Below are 26,698 nucleotides of genomic sequence, written 5' to 3'. Positions count from 1 at the left end.
CACGGGGTCAGCGCTACTGGAGGACTACAACAAAAGAGGGCGAGCGTGGCTTGGGCGGTGGACGTGACGATGGCACGGGTGGGCGCCGGGTGGGCCGGTCGGGCATGAGCACCAGCAAGCGCCGGACATGACAGGACTAGGAGGTACCTAAAAGTTCTACCTTGGTTCTATACTCCTTCTATTTTATCGACTGCTATTTTCTATCCATTTCCACCGCTTCTACTGCTGCTCCTCCTCCTCTCCTCCTCCTCTCCATCCTCCTCCCTGGGCTGATACTCACCTCATCTCGTCCGCATCTAATGAGTTCATACCATTCATCTGTCGGGTAGCGCCGTATAAGGTAGGATATTGTCAATCTCCCTGCAGAGTCCGGGCCAACTGTCAGTCACCGGCGCACGACTCGCTGCCTGAATCAGTCCCTCTGTATCAAAGACGCAATGGTCGCACGACGCGGCTGTGAAACAATCTCGTTGTGCTCTGTCACTCTATACGTCACGCAGGCGCAGTAGGATATCTTCAGCATCAGATCATAAGGTATGTAGATCTACATAATTCATCGTTTAATGCCCGCGCCTTTCGACACCACCGCAATCAATGTCGCACGACTACCAATATGGCAATCCCTTTAGCTTCTAGGATACTTTCTTGCCACCCGCCTCAGATGCCGGCATTGCTCTCATTGTTACGAGCTTTACTCGCTGCACAGTCTCTAAAGATCAAACGGGCGCTTCCCGTCGCCTTCATGAAAGGATGTTCGGAGAATTCCCCGTCCGCCGACGTTCAAGCTCATGTTCTTTAGGGATGAGCTGGCGGCAACCTCATCTCCTAGGAACCATCGTGGCCAGAGATGCCGACAGTCTCATAGAAGCTCTGGACACCCTTCCGAAAGCCCTGCTCCCATTCCCACACAAACTCGCCCGTCTGCCTACAATCCCGCAAGCGTTTGAGAATCCAGAGGTCCAGCATACCAATCTTGTCGCAGCCCTCGAGACCAAAGTGCCTGCTGCGGGCTTCAAAGAATGCGATCGCATCATTCCAGCCCATCGTCCAGCCCATCTCATATCGCCAATGCTCATACGAGCCTGAGCCGCGCGCATCCCAAAAGCTGATGTGTTTCGCCACATCTTCGCTTTTGCGCGCGACGCTCTGGTGCTGACGAGCCTCGCTCAGACGGGCAGCGACCTCGGAAGCAGGCATCGCCAGATGCGCTGGACAGCAGATGGCGCCCTGCTCCGTCATCTGTTTGAAGCCCCACTCCCCACCAGGCATCCAATCCATCTTGTAGGTCCAGAAAAACGTGCCTCCCGCTCGCTGCTGATATTGCGCTGATTGAGCGTGCCCAAAGAGCCGAACGAGTTCCTCCTTGCTCTTGCCTCCACTCTTCGCCCACGTTCGCTCACCCAGCACGCAGCTGTACTCGCCGACAATGACCTCGGCAGCACCCTCCTTGTGCACCGAGCCCTCGTTGCCGTCCAGCTCACTGAGCTTGGTCCGCACATCATCAATGATCTGATATGGCGTTTGAGACTCATGGCGCGGATCAAAGCACCAATAGAGATGCGTATCGAGCACGACAGGATTGCATCCCGTCTTCGCCATATTCCTCGTCCGACTCCATTGTACCGCGGCTTTCAAGAAGAACCACGCGTCGGAGACGTAAATCGGTATCGTAGGATCAACCGCGCCCACAGCTCTCAAGACATCGTCGTACCATTTCCATCCAGACTTGCTATTATGACTCCACTCCGCCTCGTTCACAATCTGCAAGCCAGCAACACCGGCCATACTCTTCGCTTCCTCGGCGATAAAACACATCACTCTCGTCCCCAGCTCCAAATTCTTCTTCGACGACCAGAATTCCGCTTTGTTACTGTTAGTTCCCGAGTGCTCGTTCTTGTTCGCTCCTCCAGGCAGTCCATGGACATCAATCAAAGTCCCAATTTTACGCTCATGCAATCTCGCCACCAAACTTCTGACATTCTTCCACGCATTCTGATACAAAGGCGCTACCTTCTCAAACGCCGTGCCCTTGCACCATTCCGGGCCCAGCGTGAAGAATCCGATCGGGAGACGAACGGTAGTGCATTTGCCCACATCTCTCAGCCAGTCGAGGTCGGCATCCGTGACATATTCGCGCCAGTGACGTTCTTGTTTCTCCCGGGCGGCTTCGAGGCCGAAGCGTTGAATGTTGTACTCTGCGGCTGCGAGTTCCGAGGATCCCAGTTTTGGCAGTTCGGAGAACATGGAGGGTGTGAGCCATCGTTCTAAGATGAAGATCGAGCCTAGGTTGACACCGTGATGATAGCGATATCGCGTGACGTCTTGAAGGGTGACGGGGTCCACAGTAAACCGCTCTTCGTCCATCGTGCCATCGTGTGTAGGAATATGCTGTTGTGATGGATCTATCGGCGCTGCTTCTTGTGATCTGCCATTGTTGGCAATGGACTTTGCTTTATGGAGTATTCGTTTCATTCTTGGTTCGGCGAAGTGGATGACCTGTGGCCAGGGGACGAGATGCTTTAGTGCTAGGAAGAGGACGACGGAGAAGAAGAAGCCGGTCAAGCAGTACGACGGGGTGGAAATCGGCATGCAGGTACAGGTACTACTGTATGTAGTAGGTGGTGAAGTAGTACGTCACCGCTGGTGAGAGACGATGGTTTGTGTGAGACATCGTGGATATTGGCTGCGCCCGTCGCACTGCAGGCAAGCACTTCAATACATGTTGCGTATCTTGACAGGTGGAAGCAGGCGCGGGTTGAAATGAAAGATGGAAGTGGTGATCGCGCATTCGTGAGGCAGGGTCGACCTGCATGCACTGACTTGCGCTCTCGCGGTATGGGATTTTCACGTCGGATTGGGAAGACCTTTGAAACCGGCGGATCGAACCTGTCGCTCAGTGCGGCGCCTGGAGCTTGTTCGAGGACGAGCGGTCGCGATGGACAAGCCACACGACAGCTTCTTCGAGCTATTCCTCGTCGCGGCGGGGCATTCCATAGGGTACATGATATGGCGCAGCCCAACATATTCTACTGTTACACGCTCGCCGATGAGCAGTCTCTCCCCAAGTAGGTACTCCTGTTACTCGTCTCCGACCCAAGAAAATGCAAGACCTGTCAATAGAGAAGCCACCGCCCAGATGCTCGACCAGCCCACAGCGCCCATGAACTCTGTGCCCTCGATGGTGACATATGATCGCACTAGTGAGTTGACGAAGGTCGATGTTGCCAGAATAGCAGTTCGCTTGAATAGGATTTCTGCTCGTGGCGTGAAGCCCGCTGGACTGCAGCCGAGATTGTATGCGAGAGTCTGGCCAAATGTGGCATTCGCAGGATCAAACACAGCCTTCTCTAAGCTAGGATCCGTTCGCCCTGGGTTGGCAGGAGATCCGATTGCTGGTACAAAGATCAAGTGAGCAGCGCCGTAGCCGAGAGGCAGGAAGAGAATGGCAAGGATGGGCCCAACGGCGTTGTGGGCCTTTTCGAGGCTCTTGAGGCCATCGAAATGGATGACCATGTATGTGGGCAGCCAAGTGTAGAAGCTTGTGTAGATGGTGATAGTGTATAGCGCAGCACCAAGGGCCGCAATGATGACTAGAATGCCCGTATCTTGTGCCACGAGTTGGTTCGGTGTCCGTGGAGCTGTTGTGTCGCGAGCGTGGATAGTGCCACGGAAGATGGCGAATGGAATGGCGATGGTCACCACATCGATGGCAAGCGGAACGAGCGCGGCGAGGGGGTCGATGCCGAAGAAGGTGTGGAGGAGGAAGTAGTGAGGGACATTGCTCAAGAGCGTCAACCAGGCCAGATCGATATCTGTTGCGTACATGTAGCCGTCAGTCACCAACGAACAACTCATACGGTATGGTTTCCTTCTTATTCCTGCCCGCGTGTCCACTCACAATCATAGCGCAGATACCACGCGGCCGCCAACTCGGACAGCTTCCAGCCCACCATGACGCCAATTTGCCATTCTTCCGTCAGTTCGCGACTGACTGAACCGAGCTCCGGGCCGGTGTAGTTGGAAGCGAGAGTGTGGATGAAAGCGCTCAGGCTGAGAGATACGAGCACCAGCGCCGGGAATTTGATGAAGGAGGGTAACCGGTCTGCGGCGCGTCGTGAAGCTGGGTGGGAGGATTCTTCGAGGGCGTCCATGATGGCGACGCCGTTGATTGTCGCGTTGATGGGGCGGTTGCGCGCGTCTTGTCGGGGGGAAAAGAAAAAAACGTCGAGGAAGGCAGAGCAGTCACGTACGGTCCGCTATGTGGTGGTGTCTAAGCTGAGGAATGATGTTGTTGTTATGGGCAACCCAAACTCTAATCAGGCGAGAACTAAAAAATGCATCACGTCGTCATTGCAGAAACTCTTCCTCCTCCTCCGCCGCCGCCGCCGACAACACCCCAACAATGCACTCACTGTACATTATCAGATACATGTAGTGTGGAAAGTACCTAATCTGGAACGCATAAACTACAATGACTTCGCCCATCAGAATATGCGATGGCCACAATGGTTTTTGATGCTCGTTGAAATGGAAGACGGGCAGAGCTGCATTGGATTGGCCTGCTTTCGTGAGCCATCATCAATCGGACAATTCGGACTGATCCGAGCGACCCCGACGATGAAGTCGATAGGAATTGGATACATACAGCTACAGGACCTACGGTCCCAAGTCGAAACACCTCGAAGCGATGTACTCTCTACGACTTTCCTCCTGGTTTGGAGTAATTACTGATATCTGTATACAGAGGAGGACCAAGCAGTTTCCGCTTGGCATTCTATTCACTACATGTACCTCTTCCAGTATATACCACTTGCTTACTCCTTCCTGCGTAGTCTCTGTAGGACCGCTGGAATCCACACGGCCTACTCCAGTATCTACTCCAGTATCACGACAGCCCTCCATCGCACATGTACCAGGTGCCCTTCCCATACCCTGAGCAAATCGGAGGCTTTCTCGCTGCACCAGTGAGTTCACAATATCACAAGCTGTGAAGGTGCGAGCGACATATGAAGTTCTGTGGTAGGTATTTCTGCTACCTAGGTAGGTATAGTCTCACATGGTCAGAAGGGCCACCCTGGGCTCATCTAATATCTCTTTCATGGAGCCTGTTCATCCGTGTTGTCGAACAGTAATAAACTGCCAAGGGGGTGCTCATTGAGCGCCCAAGAAATGTCGTCGTCATAAGCTGATGGCTGCACATCGACCAAGTCTTGCACTGCTGTCGCTCTGTTCTTGGGCTGTTTGCGGGGGTTCTGTGCACACGTAGAGCACAGCTTCAACAAGAAGATGACATCGGCACGCAGAATGCCATAATATGCCTTGCTGACGTCTCGCCAGGTGGCATCCCATCCTGCATGCCCGTTTTGCTCGTGCACCTTTGCCACAATATCGGGAATGGCATCTTCGAGCACGACTCGCCGCTCTCTCCCACTGCCTCCGCGCGGTATCGCAACCAGAGCCTCCTGGTCCTTATCCCAAACAAAGCTCTTCTTCACGTAGTGGCGGCGGCTGAACTCTTTTTGCGACAGAGGTTTGAACGGACATATCGTAGTACTACTCGTACCACTATTACAACATGCACTGGTCAACCAGTGCACCAGCGTCTCTTGCTCTGCCTGAGACACGCGTCGCTTGTTGGGTGTTGCATGCAGGTGTGCTGCAAATGCTGCTCGGGTATCTGGATCAACGCCCGCATGAAGATGGGCTGAAGGCAGATCAAACATGGCGCTGTCGACCGCCCGCCGCATTGGTGATCTACCGCGGGCTGGACTAGAGGTGTACGCTTGGAGTCCATGTGCTCGAAGATCGGCGTACGCCTAGAATAGTCCATGTGGGCTCCATGTGCTCGAACTTCGGCGCATGCCTAGAGTCCATGTGCTCGAACATAGGCGTACGCCTACAGTCGAGCAGAATCATCCCAGTGCTTCGATTCAGCATGTGCGTTTGAATGATTGCCCTGCCGCCCAGCACGCTCTTGGTGAAGTATGCCGTGCCTGTCAAATTCTTCCATTCTTCCAATTTGGCGTCTGTCGTGGTGCAGAGCTACCATCTGATCCGCAGCACTGTTGGATCGGTACGAATAGAGCGCCAGACAAAAGGCGACTAGCCTCCTGGGCGCCAGGAGCTTAGATCCTGTCGTTGGCTGAGATAGAAGACAGCGCGATGAAGTTCGAGGAACGACGGCATGGCGGATCCAAACTGCAGAGATTCGGAACGCATTGTAAGGAACAGACTTGAACCAATTCGGCTGATAGGCAATATTGTAGCACAAGGAACCAAGGTCGTAAGAGAGCGTGGGATCCCCATCATGTCGTGGAACCGTGTGATTGAGGGCTGGGACCACCAGATCTTCCCTCGGAGTGAGGCCATACAGTATACGCCGCCATCGCTTTATCTCATCCGGGTGAGGACACTTCACCTCTCACAACGATGAACTGAATCATGTTCACGACGCTTGCAAGGTTCCAGCCGTGTTTCTCCATGGTCGGACCAGGTCTCTCAACTTTTTCGATCACTCCTCTCCTCTGGCGAAAACGACTCAAGATGTGCGAAGGCGGAGGATTCCAGTGGTCAGCGAATTGTCAGCGGCGAGTCTTTGCTGCAGTGTCAGACCTCTCCGGGATGTATACCAGATACATAAGGGAAGTCTAATATAAGCAAGCCTACCTTACCTAGGATCTGCAAGACTAAGACTTCCTCGAACTTCCCTGGTACCAGAAATGTTTTCGCATCTACGGCCACATTTTGCATACTATTCGATATACATCTGTCCCATCCATTTCTCTAGAGCATGTGTGGATGTATTGCCCCTGTGTCCGCTAACAGCCACTTCTGCGCAGTAATTATTTTGGAAACCTTGGCATCCGGCGAGGACCAGGGGCTGGAGGCGGCACATGTTCATTTTCACAAGGCAGTAGAGCAAAAGCGAGGTGTCATCTTCAACACGACCTTGGCAAATGTTCGAAATATCCATCTACAAGTTACGTCCTTGCAAGATTTCGCTCAGGCCAGACCGTCCTGATCTGGGTGTGCTCTGGAAACGCCAAAAAGCGTCTTTCCACATTCTGCTGGAGAACAACGCAGACTTACAATCCGCGAGAAAATTTCGGCATCACTGCCTTGCCACGCTGCAGCTATAAAGAGCCATAATGTCCGCACTCTGCTCCAACGAGGCGCAGATTCCACCCCAGTCTGAAAGACGAAAGACGCATAGACGTCTCTCCATGTAGCCACGATTCCAGCAAAATCAGGAGATTGTGCAACTTCCGCCCGGGCAACGGAGCGCAGAGCGGCTCTCTAAAACCCGCTCGTAGCACGCGTTACGACAACAGGATGCGAAGAAGAGGGGCCTTGCTGGGAACATTGCAAGGAGAAAGTCCATCGGTAGCATTGCTATTACCGACCGGGCTGCGCTGGGCTAGGCAGTCAGCGAAGAATATATAGGGAAATATGCAGACATTCTTCTTGCACTCGCAGCCGACGGAGGGCCCTTTCAATCTGGGAAGAGACCTTTTTTTTGATAACGCGAAATGCTGATCTCGAAGCTCTTGGTTTTGCGGATCTATTGCACTTCTGTTGGCAGCAAAGGAACAGGACACACGAAGTCAGTCGAATTATGAGCGTCGTCGCCACGACTCGTGAAGGTGTCACTGAACTGCACTGCACAAATCCGCTCTCGGTGGCCACGAGGGCTTACTTTGTACGACTGCTGGCTGGCCAAACATGCACATCCCGAAGCGACAGCGCAATGGGTTTGCGAGGATGTGAAATCTTTACCTATCAGAACATCTTGTGACGGCGAGGAGAAGCAATCGATCGATCGATCGATTGGGGAGGAAGAATATTTCGCAGCAGTTGGTGATCTCGACGACGGGGAAGATGATGATGATGATGATGATGATGATGATGATGATGATGATGATGATGATGATGATGATGATGCAAGTGCCTTAAGTACCAATCGGATACGGGAGCAATATCTTGCGGCGCAGACTCCTAGAGAGAGCTGGAGGCGGATGTCGGTGATGCGTCGACCACATGAAAAGCGCGTCTGCCCGCCCGGTGCAGCTACATGAGAATTCGGCTTGTTGCAGGGTATTTGTACACTCTATTTAGGCCAGAAAGGATCGTCGTCTTCAGACCGTGCTAGCGACTTGGGCACGGAACTCTGTGGTGGTTCACCAAAGCGCGATAGCCGCCGCATCTCTAGGCTTGGAGAGGAATGCTGAAGCAGCGGGTTTTAGGTACGTCTGTAGAGAGAGAGAGAGAGAAATCATCCATGAAGCGAGTAATATCCTCGCTATAGACTCGCGTTCTCCTACCTACCTAGGTACGTACCCCAGATAGGTGGTTCCTTATTCTGTTCTCCAGGGCCTTGTCCATTCTCTCTTGCTGTAGCTACAACTTACACACTACCGCTCCACCTCGCTCGACTTCCGCAGGTCCTGTAGCGCGCAGGTAGGTGTGTGTGTGTGTCCGAGGCATTCTCTCTTTCTAGCTTTTCAGTCGAACCTCTTCTCAAGCGTGCGCGTGAAGAACCCGCAGTCCGCGGCCATCGGCCTTTTTTCTTCGGTAACGCGTTGAAGGATCGGGGGGAGGCGTGTGTTCCTGCAGGAGTCTAAAGACTAGGGCTTTGAGAGAGGCGGAGTTTGAGGTCTACAGTGCGCCGCGGCGAGCGCAAGACAGTTGTAGTACGCGGTATAAACAATCCTCGAGCTCGAGTAGCTGATGGACTCGTTGCTCAGAGTATATAGGAGTGCTCGTAGCCGGCGTAGAAGAGTAGAAAGGATAGGATAGAATCGGTGTGCGCAGAGACAAAACACAAGGAAATCTGCTTCATCCTCAACTCACCTTTCACCTGTATCGACAACAGCACCGACAGACAGCAAAGTGTGTCGCAAGCAGCAAGCAAGTCAGCTCTTCTTCAACCGCCAGTCTATCAAGACCAGCGCCCTGATGAAAAGTGATTGTATGTGTTTGGCCAAAAATTCCGTACCGATCCGAAGACCAATACGAGCAGTCAGTTGATAGTTTTCAACTAGCAAAAACGCAATCTCGGACGAATCCTCACTGATATGCGTAATGCCCTTGCACTCTGTGAGATGTATTAGTTGCTGAGGATGGAAAATGTAGGGGGTGGATGGGGGATGTACGAACCGGATGGGTTGTTGGTTAGGTCCAAGGTGCGCGAACGACTATATAGTGCGTAGTGCGCTAATGACTCGCTAGCGTGCCAAGGGCGACCCTCGACTGACAGCTTCGAGGAAAACACGTGAACGGAACTAATAGATATACCGGAGTCGTTGAGCTGCCCAAAGATTGATAGGAATCATAGAATAATCTCTTTTATGGATGCTACATAGAGGATGAGCATCTACCCTGGAATCTCTCCCGCTACACTACCTACTCCCACTTCTCCTTCCACTCCTTCGTGATTCTCTCCAAGTCACGATTCAGTCTCCTCTCGTTCTCTTCCGTGACGGCACCATCCACGCTCAATTTCTGCGCCTTCGACATGACACCTCGGAACTTTTCTTGCAGATAGATTTCGGCTTCGCGCCTCTCCCTCGCCTTCCGAACCAGGTATTTCATGTCATCATCTTCTAGAGCACGCGCAAAGACCTTCCGCATGTGAGGCGAGTACAACTGACAACTGCATCCCATACCTTCTCCATACGCAGGCTGGACGGTGCGATTGAACTTCTTGGCGATTGGGTGGTTCTTCTTGATCTCGGGCTCCACCACAGCTTCAAAGCAGTCTTCGCATACGGTGAATGCGGGCGACAGGTCGGGGATGTAGTGCCATAAAGCACCAGTGAGGAGAGTATCCTTGGTGCACTCCCGCAGGCGGGTCTTGCGCTCTACCAGCTCGATCAGAGGCATCGGATCGGCATTCTTGCGTGCAAGTAGTGCTTTCTCGTGCAAGGTGACGAGCGCATCCAGGTAAATTGAGAAGCGGGTGCTGTCCATGCGGATGGCACATACGCTCATGGTGTAAGATGCCCGATGTGGTAGTCGTACGAAGATCCCGGCGAGGGATGGCAGCAAGCATTCAATCTTGCGCACGTCGCCGTAGCATAGATGGAAGTCTCGCACGAAGAGACCGTCGGGATCACGCAGGCCGTACCAGTTCTGCACTGATTTGACGCCACCAGGGCACACTGCACTAGTCTCTTGAATGTCGGCAATGTCTTGAAGCAGCGTCAAGTCGGTGCGCTGTTGCTGTAATGTAAGCAGCCATGCAAGTCGAATCCAAGGTGAGCCAAAGCCACACCGAACTTTGTCGCTATAGCTGCGTGGAAGCGATCGACGAAAGAAGTTGCGGAAGATGGTTCGCTCGAAGACGGTTTCGATGCAGTCCGGACAGAAGTCTATGTTGGTATGCCCGATTATGGTGTACCAGTCATCTTTGCCACTGACTGGTTCTGGTCTTGGGCAGGCTGGCAATCCTTTCTTGGCAAGAACCGCAATCTCCTTTTTAGTCTGCGAGGACTCGGCGAAAGAGTGCTGTCGAGCTGCGGCCGGACGATTCCGACTCGGGAATGCATGTGCATCTGTGGGTTTGAGGCTCATGCCAGGAGCGGCGGAAGAAACTCTGTTCAATGAGGGCCGGAGTGGTTTCACGGGGGACTGTGCCGGACTGCTTGAAGATGGCAGAGAGGTTTTCGGCACCTTTTCGCTGACGTGCGTGTAATCTGTGGCAAGCGTTTGTTGTCTGCCTGGCTGGTAGGCGTAGTCCTGTTCGGCTGGCATGAACATTGCTGATCCCATGAGTACGCTGTCTTCTGGATATGGCAGGCTGGTCGTAGATTGTGCAGGAGTCGTCTCTCGTGATGTCCCCTTGCGAGACCTGTCTGCCTCCACTGGCAATTCCAACGTCGATGATGAGGACGCCGCATTTTGCGGGATCGCGGATGACAAGCGAGAAGGAGGCTTGTTGCGTCTGGCTGCATTTGCGGCGAGCAAGGCTGACCAGTCCATGTCCGTGCGAGGCATACGCGGCGACTCTCCCGAGGGGCGAGCATTTGGGGAAGGCGGACGTGAACCAGCCGCCGAGGGCGGCTTTGAGCCGGCAACACTACCTTCCCGTGACGCGCGCTCATCTCTGCCGAAGTCTGCGCTCAGCCAACCCGAGCGTGATGGTGATGCAGGCGCACCATTGACAACAGATCCCTCTCGAGAGCCTGGTCGTGATGTCCCATAGCTGGATTTCCGGGATAGGGTGTAGGTGTCTGCCGAACCGGGGTCTAAAGACCTGCCGTTCAATGTTGAGGGCAGATTCTGAGCATCACTGAGTGATGTTGCCGCCATGAGCGGTGTCGGTCGGCGTGAGTTCTCAGCATTGAGTCGATTTACGGTCGGGAGCGTATCGTGCGAGTCGGTATTTCTCCTGGAATCCAATGTCATTCTCCTGATAGGAGTGCCATTATCAGATGGTGCTCCTGTGAAGTTGCCACCAATAGGCCGTGACAGATCGGCAGACGAATTGCGTGGACTCTCGCTAAGTGGAAGGTCTGTCACACGTTTGCCATTGCTGCGTAGACGCATCGAGTCAGCGGGCTTGCGATCATTGTCGCTGTCATAGATGGCATCATGGCTCGAGTTCTGTTGCGAAGCAATGTAGTCGTGCCTCCTTCGAGAAGCAGTAGCAGGACTTATACGCCCAGAGTCTCGTCGAGTAGACAATGGGGCTGGTCCGCTAGCGGAAAGCCGAGCGGCACTGCTAGCAGCAGAGGACGGAGGAGTTGAAAGATTAGTCGACGAAGACTGCCGTTGCAGTTCGGTAGGCTTAGTGTAGGCATATGGCGAAGCAGTCCTCGTCGCGAGCTCTGGCGCTCTCTCGTCATCCTTCTTCGATTCAAGTCGTGACGGTTTTCGCCTAGCCTTACGTGCTCGCTCGTCTTCGCTCGTGGGCGGCGTCGGCAACGCCGAGATTCCTCTATCTGGGACCTGCTTGAACACAAATCGTTTCTCGTGCTCGTTGATGTACTCTGGGTTGTCCACTATCACAGGATCCTGGTCGATCGTCCCCGGCGAAGGTACCTCATCTCTACCAACACTTTTCAGCAGCCTCTGCGAGCCTGCTTCTTTCCGCAGAGCAATAGCCTCATCCTCTACGACTGGCTGCGGAGGCCACACCCTGCGCTTGCGCGGTGCCCTTTCACTTGCCGCTGGCGGTGGAGGCGGGTAGTGGTATCGTGGGTCATAGCGGGTAGCACTTCCTGCGTGTGAGTCTGCCGAGCGGGGTACCGGCGAGGTTTCGTTTCGGCGTGAAGATCGTGAGGGCACACGGTGGAGGCGGTCCATTGGGGAGGTGCCTGCGGTCGTGTCAAGTTCAGTCGTGGTGTTGCAAGGTCACAGTCAGCAGCCAGGCCCGTCCATTCAAGCGGTGCAAGCGGTTCAACAGATGGAGGAAACAGAAGAGAATGGGGACGAGGGGAAAAAGACGTGAGTGAGGTTTGCTCGCAATTAGAGGTACTATACAGGACAAGCGGTTCACAAACGACTCCACCTATTCGCAATAATGCCACTTTTTCTCGTGAGCCGACAGCAGCGGCGGCGTATATGCAGCCTTTGCCTTTTGCTGTGCTGTGGAGGAGCAAGCTGATGCAATCTGACCGGATCGGATGCGTCTATGTCTGCAACTCCGCACGCATGTAAACGAGGTATACATGGAGCGGCTGCGACCGACTGGTGTCTGTCCAGTGTGTGCCATGTGTGCCTGTTGTATTTTCCGGTAGAGCGGTCGTTGTCATCCCGGTAGAGTGGCCATTATCCTGACTGGTTCTCCTACTACTGTACTTCCTGAGGCACAGTCAATCCACTCTTCACACCGCCACTCTCCGCCCCAACCGGTTGAGGTAATTATTGACAAAGCATATGCACACAGATGCAAGCACCAAGCCCAGCCATACTGAGAGTCCCCGCGCCGCCCGTGCGGGCCATTGGACTACGCCCCAGTCTGAATGTCTCCCTGCATAAAAGGTAAGGCGTTGTCTGTCATTCGAGCTCTAGGCGGCAGAGCCAGCAACGCAATCGACATACAAGACGCCCATCTGTCTCTCCACCGTGCAGGAGGTCTCTGAGCTTACGGCGTCAAGAGCCTGAGCATGCTCATCAACGATACCTGTTCCTGTCCCATTCACGCATGACGATCCTCCCAGATACTCACCGCCGAGAAGACCACACCCTGTATCAATCTGGTGGCTTCGTTTGGACACTGAAGCACATAACGATCATGGTGGCATGATGGTGCCAACATGCAAATTGACCAAAGGGCCCAGGCGCGACGTTGGCTTTGCCTTTCTGTCGTAACCTACTCTGCCATTTCGTACTGGATTGCACTGCGTCAAGCCACTTTCCCGCTTTCTCGTCTCTTCGCGAGACACTTGACTGGCCGGCATGACCTGACGTGTCCATGCAACGTACCTTATCTCCTACAAAGCACGGGCAGACGTCGAGCTACTATTGCCTACACGATGTTGAGCGCGAACATACTTTGGACGGGTACAAGACACCTTTCGCGCCTTTCGCGCCACCTACAAGGTCGTGAAGCAGGTGGCTGCTACCGAGGGGTATGTTCTATTGCAGAAACAGCCTCCCTCTGCTTACCGACTGCACCGCAAAACCTCCGGGTACCTGTACGCTTCCTGTTGCAGCTCAACCACAACTTTTCGGGGGGCATTAGAAGTTCAACCTGGTCGACTTATATTCAGCGACCTTCAAAGCCCTGCAATTCTTACCGTATTTATGAATCAATGTTTCCGTTGGCCCTACAGGCAGAATACGGAGCTGACCTCGCTCGTGTATTATGCAAGTCTGACTCGAGCTTACTATCGCTAGGAGGTACTCCATGCGCCTCTTGCCTACGCCTCGTGCGATGGCAACCTAGGTACCTCCTAGGTCTTGCTCCCTATCGTGGTTCGTATATACAAATTTATGTACACTTCAAAGTGAAAAGTTATGTACAAGTCATGAATCCATAAAGAGTTGGAGCTGCTCTTCCTTCGTTATCGAGCTGTTTTCAATCCGTGACGAAGCCGTCAACCTCGCGTGGCAAGCAATACTATTGCTGTTGTCCATTCGGTTGTCGTCGTTCCGTAATAGGCAGAAAATTGCCTACGATCAGAGAGGGTCTAGGTCACGTTAGTCAGCTTTCAGATCTTCATCGGCGTGTAAAGGAGATGCTCACATGTTATGCGTATCCCTTCTGATAGTAAAGGAAAAGCAACACCGGACAGCCTCCATCTTCTCTTTCTGCTCCTTCCCTGCATCGTCCCCGTCACTATCGTCTTTCCTTTTAGCTGGTCGCATAAGTGTACAACTCGTCAGGATAGCTTTCTGGCTCTGATCGAAAGCTATAGCCCCGAACTTTTCCCAGTACGAAACTAAGCTGTCCTCCTTGACAATCTCGTGCATTGCCATCTTTCCATCTCGCAGATGAGATACAGGCACTCGAACCAGTTCAGCCATCTCAGCATTCCCGCGAAAGATCTCGCCTGTTCGACGCCAGCAGCAGGCGGGTATAGCCATACTTGCGAAAACTCGATCATACTCCATGAGCGAACGTTCGAACCACATTTCCACTAGCACCAGCTGCATATCTGTCAGAGACTGCATAGCTTCCCGGAACTTGGGTCGAAAGCGATCGAGCTGCTTGAGTATCCGTAGTTGGGATGCTCGAGTGACATGTTTCGACATGTATTGGTTCAGACGCGCGTAGCCGCGGACGTAATTGAAAGGCTTGAGCATTCCGGCGTCATATTTTGCCTTGAGCAGCTTTTGAAGACGATCCTCGGCGGAGGAGAGTCCGGCAGGATCAGCGGCGGTCATGTAGAACTTGTCGCGGGCCCTGGAGTCAATTTGATATGTGGAGGAGGGGCGCGTGGTGTCCTGTCCTGGAGCAACTTGGGGAGTAGGCAGGCTCGGAGGTTGCATGGGCTGTGAGGGAGGCCGTTGCTGTGGACCGGCATTGGAAGTGGTGGCTGACTGGACAGTGCTATTCAGGCTGGCGAGATCGGGATCGTTAACATGGGCGACCATGGCGGAAGTTGCTAGCAGAGGGTCCTCGAAGAGCGCTTCGGTATTGGAGTCGGTATACATGGCTCCGTCTTCCATAATGGAAGAGGACAGGAAGTCATTCAGCAGGTTGTACTCATTCGTGACTTCTGGGTGGTTGAACATGTAGTTCGGATGCAGGTGGTGCATGTCCTGGAACTGACTCTGTACGCCATTATTGTTCCAGTCGACGTTCTGGAGGAATCCCGCAGTGCTGTCCGCCGTTTGCGGAGTGGACCTCTGTATATTCGCCGGCGATATGGTTGTGGTTTGGGCGAGCTGGGCCTGCTGCGACACGCCATTGACCAGAGACATGCCATTCCCGTTCCCATTCCCGATCCCACTCCCCGCCCCGTTGCCGTGAAGATGTGCCGCGGTATGGCCGTTCAGGCCATCGCCTGGTGCTGGGGCGAGTTCAGCGACGACAAGCTCGCTCTTGCTTCTCTTTGGCGGCTCTCGGGGCTCATCGTGGCACAAATGGCCGATATCACGCTTGACACAGCGCGCACATGGCCGCTCCAGATCGCATGTCATATGCGATCGTCGACAGTATACACACGCATGATTGACCTTGCGCCGCTTTTTCTTGCCATCGCCGCTGCTGTTGGTGGTGCTGTCCGGGACGACGCTGCTGCCAGCATCCTCGGCCTTGCGCTTCGGTGACGACTGACCCTGCGATTGCGTCGAGGGTGAATCTTTCGGGTCCTGTGTCGCGGCGGCGGCGGATGATGCGGATGCGATAGTGAGTAGTGGATCGGTCGTCGTTTGCGGTTCAGCCATGCTCTATCCATCCACCGATCGGTTCCTGTTCGCGTGTTGTCGCGGCGTGTCGTTTGTCCAGCAGGCCCAGTCTACCTAGTCGAACCCCGAAGGTGTCGTGTGCTATGCTGTCGCTGCACGAGTCAGGTCAACCTTGATAGGTATAGGAGACAAGTACATACCGCACAGCAGAACTCCTCCTCTTTCCCTAGACGCGACCTCCCCAACCCGGTGCAGCTCGGCACTTCACTTCGACAAGGAGCTTTGCTGCCTGTGCAGAAGTGTTCGCGAGCATGCATGAGACGAAGGAATAAGTACTCCGACAACCGACTATAGTGCAGAGGGTCGCGTCGGTAATGCGAGCCCGTGCTGCTTGCAGCATAAAATAGACTTTGCGGAGACGGGAAGCCTTGTCGAAGCGAGGTTGTGCTCGTGCTCTCTCCGCTAGCGTACCTATCCGACGAGGGCTGACCTCAACAAAAACTTCTCTACAACGTACTCTACCATTTCAGCCGAGGTCTGCGTATGGTAGTAGAATACCTACCTTTCCAGGTGCCCTTGGAGTTCGCAGCGGAGAGACCAAGGAGCTGATACCACTCGAGACGAGGACGAGGACGAGGACGAGGACGACGACGACGATGACAACGACGAGGCGTAGAACCAAATCGATACCCGCTCGACCAATCTCGTCGTGACCGAAGGAGCAGCGAACATTCTTCTTCTTCTTCTTCTTCATCCTCCTGCGACTGAAATGGTCCATCGAGCGAGAATGTTACGGGGCCAAGTAAGAGACGGATGCACGCGCGTGCAGGCAAGGAATAGCGAAACGTTGATAGGAGCAGGGACACGACTCGCAATACATTAGATGCCCATTGCTCATTACTTCAGGTGCTACGGCCTGCGTATCTGCAAGCCAGCCAGCTATCCGCTACCATCACGCTCGAACTGGAAGCCTCTAGTGTGACCTAGTAGTACCAGCCAGTCTCGCTTATTACTTCTATTTGGCCGCGTCAAGCGCCGCCTTGATCGCATCGCAACTCTGCTTGGCGTCACCAAACAGCATCTTCGTGTTGGGCGCATAAAACATCGGGTTGGGGATATCTGCGTATCCACTGCCCATGCCACGCTTCATCACAATCACCTGCTTGCTCTTGTAGGCGTCAATGATCGGCATGCCGGCAATGGGGCTGTGAAAAGAAAGAATGTTAGCCACCCAACGTCGATGGAAACTTCACCTCGTAGAGAGAGACTCACCTGTCCTTCTGCAATGCGATCGGGTTGACGGTATCGTTTGCGCCGATGACGAGGGTGAGGTCCACGTCGTCGAAGCCTTCCTCGTTGATCTCATCCATCTCGAGAACAATGTCGTACGGCACACTGGCTTCCGCAAGCAACACGTTGCACTGTCCGGGCATGCGTCCCGCTACAGGATGTATTGCAAACTTGACTTCGCAGCCCATAGCTCTCAGCATTTGCACGAATTCTGCGATGGGGTATTGAGCTTTTGCGACTGCCATTCCATATCCGACCACGATGACGACCTTTTGAGCATTCTTCATGATCTCGACCGTCTCATCGATCGAAGTCTTCGTGATCTCGCCCTCAATCTTCTGGTCCGTCTTGGCTGGAGCCGAAATGCCACCGAATAGTACGTTCGTGATACTGCGATTCATGGCAACACACATGATATACGAGAGGATACTGCCGGAGACGCCGATGAGACTTCCCACGGTAGTGAGAATAGGCGAGTTTAGCATGAGCCCTTCAGCCACCAAGGCGAAGCCAGAGTAGGCATTGAGGACCGTAATGACAACCGGCATATCTGCACCTCCGATGGCGGCTGTGGTAGTATAGCCTTTGGCAAAGCTCAGAGCCGTGTTGACACCAAGACAAGCAGCAGCGACAGCCGGAGCGCCCGGGGCGCAAGTTAGGAAGAAGCCCATGGTGGCGGCATTGGCAGCCACCATCCCGCCATTGACGAGGTGTCTTCCCGGCAGAATGGTGGGACGAGAGGACATTCGTGCGGACAGTTTCAAAAAGGCAACGATACTGCCAGTAAATGTGACTCCTCCGATGAGAACACCCAGATATCCCGTGACCATATGGAGTGCATCGAGGTGGGAGACAGCAGCCATGACGGAGCCGATGCTGGTCAAAACCGCTGCGAGACCAACGACAGAGTGCAGAGCAGCCACGGTCTGTGGGAGTTCGGTAGGACTGATTCTGCGGCCTATGAGGCCACCAGCAAGACTGCCAACACCTGCAACCGCGAGGAACTGGACCAGCGTCTCTACCGGGAAGCCCACTGCAGCCAACGAAGCTAGTACGCCGGATCCCACACCCAGGATGCCCATCAGATTGCCGGATCGTGCAGTGGCCTGTGAGGCGAGACCAGACAGCGATCCGATACAAAGCATGCTGCTGACTAGATAGCCTGCTTGCACCAGCCCGGCCATGCCAGTCGTCGCAGCAGCCAGGAATCCGCCGCCGAAGAGGACCGCTGGGATGGCATAGAGCATGGGATAGTCGGGAGGATCTGTGGGTCGGCGGAACATGTCGAGCATGCGCTTCGTGATGACGAAGCCTCCGGAAACATTGACGAAGGCCAGCAGGACCGAGGCAGCACCCAGCACTTGCGGCAGTGTCTGCGGTAGATAGCCGCCGCCCATGATGAAAAAGCCACCGATGCCCACCATACCGGAAATGGCGTTGGTGACGGACATCAGGGGAGAGTGTAGTGCTGGCGCCACACCCCATACCACGCGATAGCCGATCAGACCAGCCAGACCAAAAGTGAACACATTGCTCATGAAGATGGGACCCGTCGCTTTTCCGAGAGCGAGAGCGGTCCCCATGCCGCCAGTGATGACGGTGACTTCTCGCACAGCCTTTTGCCAAGGTGTCAAAGCCACGACTTCTTCTTCCTTGGTGACTTCCTTGACCGGCGCAGGCGCTGCTGGTGGCGCAACAGGTGGCAAAGGCGGCAGCAGCACACCATTATGCGTTACAATGGATCGTCTCACCACCTCGTCGTTCAGGTCGATCCCGAAATGACCTTCCTTGGGAGAGATGGAAAGGAGAAACTTGGTGATGTTGTTGCTGTACAGCGTCGAGGCTTGTGTAGGCAACCTTGATGGCAAGTCTGTGTATCCGATGACGGTGACGCCTTGATACTGCGTGAGCTCTCCAGGAACCGTGACTTCGCAATTGCCACCTGCTTCGGCAGCCAGATCGACAATCACCGATCCCGGCTTCATCGCGGAAACCATCTCTTCGGTGATGAGCGTGGGAGCAGCCCGGCCGGGAATCAGCGCTGTCGTGATGATGATGTCGACCTCCTTTGCTTGTGCCATGAACAGCTTCATCTCCGCTTCGATGAACTCCTTGGACATGACCTTTGCATATCCGCCGCCGCCATCGCCGGTCTCCTCGATGTCCACTTCGATGAACTCGGCACCCAGCGATTGCACCTGCTCGCGCGCAGCAGATCGTGTATCGAAGCCGCGGACGATGGCACCCATCCTCCGGGCGGTAGCAATGGCACTCAGACCTGCCACGCCGGCTCCAATGACCAAGACTTTACAGGGAGGGATCTTTCCCGCTGCAGTGGTTTGGCCAGTCAGGTATCGTCCGAAGTGGTTACTGGCTTCAAGCACCGCTTTGTATCCAGCGATGTTGGCCATACTCGACAAGACATCGAAGCTCTGAGCTCTGGTGATTCTAGGGATCTTGTCCATGGCAAAGGTCGTGATTTTCTTGTCAATGCATGCCTGCACGATCTTCTGGTTGCGTTCGAGATCGGGTTGGAGAATAGAGATCAGGACGCCACCCTCTTTGAAACCATGTATGAAGTTGTTGGGTGAGAGAGTGGTGCTGCGGAGCCTGGGAGGACGAACTTTGAGGACGATGTCGCTGTCGTCCCAGACTCTGCTCGCATTGACCAGGGTGGCTCCGGCGGCCTCATATTCATGGGCGGGGAATTGGGCAGCGAAACCGGCGCCGTGTTCAACAAGAACCTGCTTGAAGCCTTTCTTGAGGAGGAGCTTGGCATTGGTAGGAGTGATGGCCACGCGTTTCTCGTTGCTGCGCACTTCCAGAGGGACACCAATGGTCAGGTTGGAGTACGGGATGGCCTGAGGCTGGTCTGCTTCGGCATGGACCGGGGCATCTTCTTGCGTCGGTGGGCGGGCTGGTATAGCGGCCGCTGCAGCTCCTTGATGCCGGACCGAAGTGCAGGAGAGTGGTATGGAAGTGCGGCCGGCAGGGAGGAAGCGGCTCAGTCGGGGCAGATTGAGTTGCGCAGTGCGTCGGCAGAAGTGAAGTGATGAACGGGACGGAGGCCACAGCATTGTGGCGGTCTGGTGCTTATCATGAACCTATCGATTGCTACTGCCGGGTGGATCTGCCGCCTCTCGAGTGCTGTTGGCGGTGTTGTTGATGTGGTGCTCGGGTGTTGTGGCAACGTCGGTGTTGTAGACGGCGTTGTTTGGTCGGGCGTTGCTACACGACGTGACTGTATCTGATCTGACCAGCGAGGTAGCAAGAGCGGGGGAGGACACAGGCGGGGAGTACCTAGGATCCATGGATGCCGGCCAGGGCGTGCGTGCCAAGTCTGGGGAAGCGGGAGCTGGCTCAGGCCCCATGGAGAGGGTCAAGTCTGGGGAAGTGGAGCCGCTCCGCTCTGACAGCCTCCCCGAGTCCCCCCCTCCCCCCTCCCTCCCTCCCTCCCTCCCTCCCGCTCTCTCTCTTTCCCTCCTCTCTCTTTCTCTCCTTCTCTCTCTGTCTTTCTCTCTCCCTCTACACACACACTCTCTCTATACTCAACTTCATTCGTGCTTATGCGTACAGTATCACGCATAGCGGAACCAGGCCAAGAATTCCTCAACGCTCATCAGAACCTGGCCGTGCTGTTGGACGAGTCTCCCTGAACATCTCGACTACATGTACTACACTCATCTGCGCTATAGAGAGGAGGGATGACATGATGCTACCAAGGTCTTAGGCTGCTAGTGATGAGAGTCTCAGCAGCAGCCTGCCTTGATCTGTTATTGCTTCTCGCCTGATCGCACTGATAAATGAGTGTCCTAGTTTGTTCTCGCGACAAAAAGACTGCTTTGCATATGCAAACTCCTACGACGTGTTCGAAAGCAGTCGATGCCGTAAAGCGAGGGAATCGTAACCTCCTGCGAAATTTTCGCTTCTTTACAAGAACCCAATCTCTCGCCTCCAATACCGGGCTGCTCACTTCCGAAATCCAATAAATTTTGCTGGTACACCGGGATAACCGGTTCCATTGCTCGCCACTTCCCAAAGCTCCGCCAAATTCTCATTACTTATCCTATCAAGGTCAAACTCGGTTCCATCCTGAAGAGTTAACAGACTGACTCTCTCACTCGATTCACATCTAACCTCATCCTCGTCCAGAGCCTCCGTATCTCTCTTGCCAGCAGACCTCCTTGCCTAAGACATGCCCGCAAACGTTCCCTATACCCTGAGATTAGACGCAAGACATCTATTGCCGGTGCGATGGTTCCTCTGTGTCCTGTAGAAGTTGGTACCAGATCGACCAGGCCCTTGCCATCCAATGCCTTGCGCTCCCGATGGCATGCCAGAGAACCCGCTAGAGACCGCACCTTTGCCAGGATTCCATCTAGCGGCAACGCAGCACCTTTTGGCTCCAATGCTAGGGCAGCTCATTGATGCTCCCCTGCAGTTTGCACTAGCCCAACCTTTGATTGTCACGGCCGTGGTCAGGCTCGTCCAGGCGAGCAGACTGGCCAGAATAGTTGTTGGTCTCATAGTAATTGACGTATGAATCGTATCAGCTCGTAGGTATCTGATTTTGAATGGATCTTGTAGTAGCTATATGCTGCATGCAGTAAGAGAATTGGAGTTCTCTTATAGCTCGATGAGCAGTAGGCCAGGTCATCGCGGAAATCTGGAATCGAGATCGGTCATGCCGTAGAAGTGGAAGTCGAGCTCAGTTTGCATACGTTTGGACAAAGGTTTGGGAGGTGCAAGACAGAGGTATGCAACACTGTGTCTTTACCTAGCTGAGGTCTTCAAACACTAAGGTTCACATATAGCTAGGACCAAGCGTCGATCGCTGCGAATCGTAACTCCGGGTGGTTATACTACAAAGCTATAGCAAGTACAGTGCTTCGATGTCACGTACTACGAGGCTAGTATAGTGCTCAGCTGCAGCAGGCTGGAGTCGCACAGCCAAGCGCCAAGCTATCAATCGTCGATACCATTATGCTACAGACTCCGAAATTTCAGCAGCGCTATGTCCTTGATTTTGTCGTGTATTCTCCCAATCTTAGCGCCGTACGCGTCGCTATATTTTTTTGAGCTGAAAATTCGGTGTTGCGACGATGTTGCGACGATACTGCGCCGCTCGCACAGCCTACGTCGTCTTACGCATCTCAAGCGTCAGAATGCATTCTACCCTCGTAGGAGACTCTAGTCGCATCTATCGCGGAGGTGCGGTCCTTAGACCAAACCCTCAAGACAGGAACTTGGACATACTGAAAACCGAGTTCGTTGCACTGCGTAAGAAAGATGGAAATATATTGATCTAACGAGCTACGCAGATCCGAAGGCAAGAGCTTTATCTACAAACGTGTTCCGAAACACGTCTTCAATCTATCCCAACAGATTGGCAACGACTGTCCATCATCCCGACATCTTCGTATGCATGTAGACTGCAACGCCTAAGAGTCCATCCTGATCTATCCTTACTTCCGAGATACCTTTCTTGCTCTCCTAGAGAAAGATCCCGCCTTCCCGCCTGACGAACGAGGAAAGATTATGCGCGGCGTTGGAGAGGCGGTTCAAGAACTTCATTCCAAGGATTGGATTTACGCTGGTCTGTCTTGTATACATTTCAAGCATGCATATACAGAACTGACTATCTTCGGAAGACATCAAGCCAGACAACGTGTTAGTAGACTGGACATGCGACAGCGAGGGCAACAAGGTCGTCACAAACGTAGCACTCGGCGATTTCGACATTGCTTGCAAACTGAAAAAAGGAGAGACTCGCCTTGCGCCGCATGCTATAGGCAATGCGATGTAGCGAAGTCCCGAAAGCCATACCGGCATGTCGAACCGGGCGTCGGACATTTATTCGCTGGGGCTAGTAGTACGTATTCATACGTTCCGTACAGCAACCATCAGTCTGACATTCGTCTACAGTTCCTCTATGCGCTAGGAGGTAGAGGACTTCTGATTTTGAAGGATTATCAGGACCTCGTCAAGGCTGGTATCTCTGCCGAGCAAGCAGTAGTAGTCAAACATTTCTGTTACTTCGGTCCAGTTCCGGAAAGTCTCTACGAGCAAATCAAAGATAAGGATTGGAGGAGTGCTTTCCGAGCAGCATCGAGAGAGGCTAAGGCAGCAGTAGGGGAAGAACTACTGATGAGGATAGGGGCCTGGGTCTAGGACTTGGGCGAGGAGGCAATCGAAATGCTCTCGGGGATGACGAATCTTGATCCTCGAGCCCGGTTGACAATTGATCAGGTACTCGCGCTTCCGTTTTGGCAACAATTGACTTCTTGAAATCAGGCTACGAAGAAGAGCCGCGACCTAGTTTCGCGGACTTTGGTATCGCTTTGTTATTCTAAGATTCTGTATTCTAAACAAGTTAACAACGTCAGCGCTTCGGAGGTTTTATTGTTATAGAAAGACCGACTTCTCTTCTAAAGCAAAGCGTAGATTAGAGAAAAAGGCTTCTAGAGAACAAGATAAATAGATTGTACTTTAGCTACCTTACTATACTCTAGTAGTAGGCAATTAGTATATCTAGATAGTATTAACTTTATACTTAATTCTTATATATAATATTATAGAGTATAGTAGCTTAGTATAGGCCTCGTCATGGGTTGGGTTGGGTATAGGTTGGGTACAACCCAACTTAAATACCCAACCCTACAAATAAGCTAGGTACCTAGCTTATAAGCGGGGTACAACCCAACGGTAAAAACCCAGTAGGTATACCCAATAGGTATTGCAATAGGTATTACATAATACGAGTTGAATACCTACAAAATAGTAGAAAGAAATATTAATAAGGGATATATACCTACTACCTGATTCCTAGAGCGTAGAATTTGATAGGAATATATTCTATGTTTATTGCAGCTGCCGACCATATATACCGACTATATATACTAATCAAAAAGGGATTACCAGAATAATAAGGGAAGCTCTAACCAATTGATTATAGTTATGAGCTACTATATACTAAGGATAGAAACTACCTTAGTTCTTAGTAAGTAGCTGAGCATCTAGAGCAGCTTGCTCCTTTGCTTGCTGCTTCAAGGCCTCTACCTCAGCGTCTTGTATCTTTTGATAAGCGCAAAGTTGATCCTCGAAATTCAGCCGCTGCCAACGATGAAACTGACGCGCAATTTTCTTTGCGTCTCCCTCGAGAGTTTCCTGAGCAAGGCGTAAGCTATCTTCTGAACGCTCTTTCGCAACAGTAAGCGCGTGAGCTGCCGCTACCAGCTTATTAGCATAGGCTTCTAGCCTCTGCTTAAGAGTTTGCTCATCATCGCTAGAATCATCATCTAGCTCTTCTTAATTATAACTAGCTTGAAAGTCTCGACCTTGGACATCTTGATCTCGGACATCTTGATCTTGCTTATCTTGTTCCTGCTTATCTTCATCCTGCTCATTATCGTCCTGCTTATTATCTAGGAGTAGCGGAGTATTATCCTGAGCTATTAAATTAGTATATTATAATTAATGATAAAAGAGTAACTTACCAAGAGTTGCCTGCTGAGCAGTGGTATCCTCGCTATTATTGTTTTCTACAGTCGGATTCTGAGTAGCGTCTGGCATATCCTCGTCAGAATCGTCTTCAACGATTCGTCGAGGCTGCTTAGTTGGGAGAGGCTTGCATTTTGGCGTAGCCTTTGCTTTTAGCGCCTTGGTAGCCTTGTTCTTCTTTGGCTCTATATAGATGAAATTAGGATTGATAGGACCAGAATTGTAAGGGCAGACCACGAAATCGTCAGGCCAAACACCCTACTCCTTGAGAAGCGAGCGAAGACACTCTATATCTTTGCCTTGGAGTGTGACGCGCTTAGCGTAGATGGCCAAAAGGTTGGCCGCTAGAGGAGGTAAGTAAGTAAGTAAGTAATCAGAAAGAATAAGAAATAGGAAGACTTACAGGTAAAGATTCTTACTAAGAGAGACTCAGCATATTCTTGAAGAACGCTAAGAGCGCTTGCTTGAATACGAAGAGGTGTATGAGCCTGATCCATAACGAGCTCCTTGATAAGTCTGGCAAATAGGGTTTTCTTGATGTAGAGCAGGCTCTCCTTCTGGCACTTCCTGATCTCTTTAAGAGCCAATGCTTTGAGAAAGTTAGTGCCGACCACAAATGCCGACCACAAATGCCGACTACAAATCTGGATTCTGGAATTACTTACTACCTGGGGCATATCTGTGTCCCTTCTTAATACGAGTGCCTGGAAGCTTTTTACCACCTGTGCGCGAAGGAAGTCCCTTTCCACCAGTACGAGGAGTCTTACGTACGATCGATTGTTTGCGCTTCTGCGCAATCGACATTGCCGAGGCCATTGTGGTGGATTAGTGCGCTGGTGTGGTGTAGAAGCGGTGGTGTGGTGTAGTGTAGTGGTGTAGTGTGGTGTAGCGGAGGTGGTGTAGTATGGTGTAGTGTGGTAGAGGTAGTAAGGAGAGAGAGAAAGGAAGGGGGCAATGTTGATGTAGTAAGTTAGGTTTTTTCTGAAGTGGAGAGTAACTTTATGTTGTTGGGAGACAACCGCTCGGCCAATCAGAGGCTACGGATTGTTTGCTGCCTGAGTAATAACACATGCGCACTTCACACGAGATCCAAATAAGGTTTGCGTACGTAATCTTCAATTGCCGGGAGTGACCGGCAGGCACGGTCAGCAGGTACGGTCGGCAGGTACGGTCGGCAGGTACGGTCGGCAGGTACGGTCGGCAGGTACGGTCGGCAGGTACGGTCAGCAGGTACGGTCGGCAGGTACGGTCGGTACAGGTAGTAAATATTATCGGAAAGTCTTCTCGGTAGGAGTCCTAATCCTTCCCCTAAGATATGGTTAGCAGACATAGTCGGCAGACATGGTCGGCAGATATGGTCGGCAGATTCCCAAAAGCTTAAAAGTCATCTTTTCCGTTATTTTCCCCTAGGAAGCGCTTCCGAATCCATCGACAAAGTACTATATCCTTTTGCTACAACGTTACTCGTTTCGCATGTATTGCAAGCATATTAGAGACTTCGAACTCAAGTGTAAGAAACGCTTCCGTCGCTTCCTGTAGACAGAGGAGGGCCTCTGCTTGGAACCGGCATACGCTACTCGAAGATTTACTTGCGATATCTATAGTAACTTCCCGACAGATCCTCTGGAATGGTAGTCGACGTATTAACAGCTCGGTCGTCTTCTGGTATCTCCTAATCTCGCGAAGAGCAGCTACACTAGGCTTTGTTCGTCGCTTAGTTCTCGCTTTGGGTGCCTTTCGTATTATAGGCTTCTTCTGCGGCCGTTGACTCCCTATCGGCCTCTTATTCCCTGGATAGGACTTTTTCGCGACTAGTTTCGTACGTCCCCGCCTCCTTTCGGCGAGGCTTTTACTTGGTCCAGGAGAGGCTGTCGGTTGAGGTAGTTGTCGTATACGCCGCCTAATCGGTATATCCGAATCTTCGCTAGTCTCCGGACTATAGATTACTAGACCTGCACCTTGATTTGCTTGCCTTTCTTCCTTCTCTCCGCTATAATTAGGATTATAGATTACTCCCGCAGTACCTTGAGTTGCCTGCTTGTCCTCCTTCTCTCCGCTATAATTAGGATCGTAGATTACTTTTGCGGTACCCTGAGTTCCCTGCTTTCTT

The 26,698-nt window shown here is 52.7% G+C and overlaps 10 protein-coding genes across 10 annotated transcripts; 2 read left to right on the top strand and 8 right to left on the bottom strand.

Annotated features, from left to right (window-relative positions):
- Window positions 1-517: 517 nt before the first annotated feature.
- SEPMUDRAFT_75098 (glycoside hydrolase family 5 protein) lies at window positions 518-4,199 on the bottom strand. Its single transcript, XM_016910097.1, has 2 exons — window positions 3,899-4,199; window positions 518-3,812 (listed from the first exon to the last, which is right to left on the bottom strand). The coding sequence occupies exon 2, from the start codon at window positions 2,587-2,589 to the stop codon at window positions 826-828; it is 1,764 nt and encodes a 587-aa protein (XP_016764328.1). The 5' UTR covers window positions 2,590-3,812; window positions 3,899-4,199; the 3' UTR covers window positions 518-825.
- Window positions 3,079-4,151, bottom strand: SEPMUDRAFT_33946 (uncharacterized protein; the record flags this gene model as incomplete). Its single annotated transcript, XM_016908553.1, has 2 exons — window positions 3,079-3,812; window positions 3,899-4,151. The coding sequence occupies 2 exons, from the start codon at window positions 4,149-4,151 to the stop codon at window positions 3,079-3,081; spliced, it is 987 nt and encodes a 328-aa protein (XP_016764329.1).
- An 897-nt stretch (window positions 4,200-5,096) lies between the features above and the next one.
- On the bottom strand, window positions 5,097-5,723 carry SEPMUDRAFT_33168 (uncharacterized protein; the record flags this gene model as incomplete). The annotated part of the gene is made up of 1 exon (XM_016908528.1): window positions 5,097-5,723. The coding sequence occupies one exon, from the start codon at window positions 5,721-5,723 to the stop codon at window positions 5,097-5,099; it is 627 nt and encodes a 208-aa protein (XP_016764327.1).
- Window positions 5,724-7,722: 1,999 nt separating this feature from the next.
- On the top strand, window positions 7,723-8,621 carry SEPMUDRAFT_103621 (uncharacterized protein; the record flags this gene model as incomplete). The annotated part of the gene is made up of 6 exons (XM_016900510.1): window positions 7,723-7,751; window positions 7,784-8,021; window positions 8,116-8,243; window positions 8,306-8,329; window positions 8,398-8,457; window positions 8,498-8,621. The coding sequence occupies 6 exons, from the start codon at window positions 7,723-7,725 to the stop codon at window positions 8,619-8,621; spliced, it is 603 nt and encodes a 200-aa protein (XP_016764326.1).
- Window positions 8,622-9,323: 702 nt separating this feature from the next.
- Window positions 9,324-12,480, bottom strand: SEPMUDRAFT_145523 (uncharacterized protein). The gene has a single exon (XM_016903106.1). The coding sequence runs from the start codon at window positions 12,304-12,306 to the stop codon at window positions 9,403-9,405; it is 2,904 nt and encodes a 967-aa protein (XP_016764325.1). The 5' UTR covers window positions 12,307-12,480; the 3' UTR covers window positions 9,324-9,402.
- A 1,431-nt stretch (window positions 12,481-13,911) lies between these two features.
- Window positions 13,912-15,889, bottom strand: SEPMUDRAFT_145522 (uncharacterized protein). The gene is made up of 2 exons (XM_016903105.1): window positions 14,192-15,889; window positions 13,912-14,135 (listed from the first exon to the last, which is right to left on the bottom strand). The coding sequence occupies exons 1-2, from the start codon at window positions 15,835-15,837 to the stop codon at window positions 14,066-14,068; spliced, it is 1,716 nt and encodes a 571-aa protein (XP_016764324.1). The 5' UTR covers window positions 15,838-15,889; the 3' UTR covers window positions 13,912-14,065.
- Window positions 15,890-16,685: 796 nt separating this feature from the next.
- On the bottom strand, window positions 16,686-20,465 carry SEPMUDRAFT_75089 (NAD(P) transhydrogenase). Its single transcript, XM_016910096.1, has 2 exons — window positions 17,071-20,465; window positions 16,686-17,003 (listed from the first exon to the last, which is right to left on the bottom strand). The coding sequence occupies exons 1-2, from the start codon at window positions 20,163-20,165 to the stop codon at window positions 16,814-16,816; spliced, it is 3,285 nt and encodes a 1,094-aa protein (XP_016764323.1). The 5' UTR covers window positions 20,166-20,465; the 3' UTR covers window positions 16,686-16,813.
- Window positions 20,466-22,253: 1,788 nt separating this feature from the next.
- On the top strand, window positions 22,254-23,376 carry SEPMUDRAFT_137013 (kinase-like protein; the record flags this gene model as incomplete). The annotated part of the gene is made up of 7 exons (XM_016902822.1): window positions 22,254-22,354; window positions 22,410-22,515; window positions 22,537-22,684; window positions 22,740-22,807; window positions 22,895-22,960; window positions 23,014-23,217; window positions 23,260-23,376. The coding sequence occupies 7 exons, from the start codon at window positions 22,254-22,256 to the stop codon at window positions 23,374-23,376; spliced, it is 810 nt and encodes a 269-aa protein (XP_016764322.1).
- A 1,020-nt stretch (window positions 23,377-24,396) lies between these two features.
- On the bottom strand, window positions 24,397-25,404 carry SEPMUDRAFT_112266 (uncharacterized protein; the record flags this gene model as incomplete). Its single annotated transcript, XM_016900966.1, has 4 exons — window positions 24,397-24,512; window positions 24,585-24,773; window positions 25,061-25,177; window positions 25,254-25,404. 4 exons carry the CDS (start codon window positions 25,402-25,404, stop codon window positions 24,397-24,399), a joined length of 573 nt encoding a protein of 190 aa, XP_016764321.1.
- A 636-nt stretch (window positions 25,405-26,040) lies between these two features.
- SEPMUDRAFT_34365 (histone 3) lies at window positions 26,041-26,298 on the bottom strand (the record flags this gene model as incomplete). The annotated part of the gene is made up of 1 exon (XM_016908568.1): window positions 26,041-26,298. A coding segment is annotated over one exon (258 nt), but the record flags the coding sequence as incomplete, so codon positions are not given.
- Window positions 26,299-26,698: the final 400 nt, after the last annotated feature.

Source organism: Sphaerulina musiva (genome assembly GCF_000320565.1).
Source record: "Sphaerulina musiva SO2202 unplaced genomic scaffold SEPMUscaffold_1, whole genome shotgun sequence".
NCBI lineage: Eukaryota > Fungi > Ascomycota > Dothideomycetes > Mycosphaerellales > Mycosphaerellaceae > Sphaerulina > Sphaerulina musiva.
Note: the sequence above shows the minus strand (reverse complement) of the source record. Positions and strands in the feature narration are given on the sequence as shown.

Excerpts from the sequence above, each read along its gene's own strand:
- SEPMUDRAFT_75098 (XM_016910097.1), bottom strand. The coding sequence starts at position 2,589 with ATGCCGATTTCCACCCCGTCGTACTGCTTGACCGGCTTCTTCTTCTCC.
- SEPMUDRAFT_145523 (XM_016903106.1), bottom strand. The coding sequence starts at position 12,306 with ATGGACCGCCTCCACCGTGTGCCCTCACGATCTTCACGCCGAAACGAA.
- SEPMUDRAFT_145522 (XM_016903105.1), bottom strand. The coding sequence starts at position 15,837 with ATGGCTGAACCGCAAACGACGACCGATCCACTACTCACTATCGCATCC. Across the intron at positions 14,136-14,191 it reads AGAAGGGATACGCATAACAT|ACCCTCTCTGATCGTAGGCA; the intron begins GTGAGCATCTCC and ends AACGTGACCTAG.
- SEPMUDRAFT_75089 (XM_016910096.1), bottom strand. The coding sequence starts at position 20,165 with ATGCTGTGGCCTCCGTCCCGTTCATCACTTCACTTCTGCCGACGCACT. Across the intron at positions 17,004-17,070 it reads ATCGCATTGCAGAAGGACAG|CCCCATTGCCGGCATGCCGA; the intron begins GTGAGTCTCTCT and ends TTCTTTTCACAG.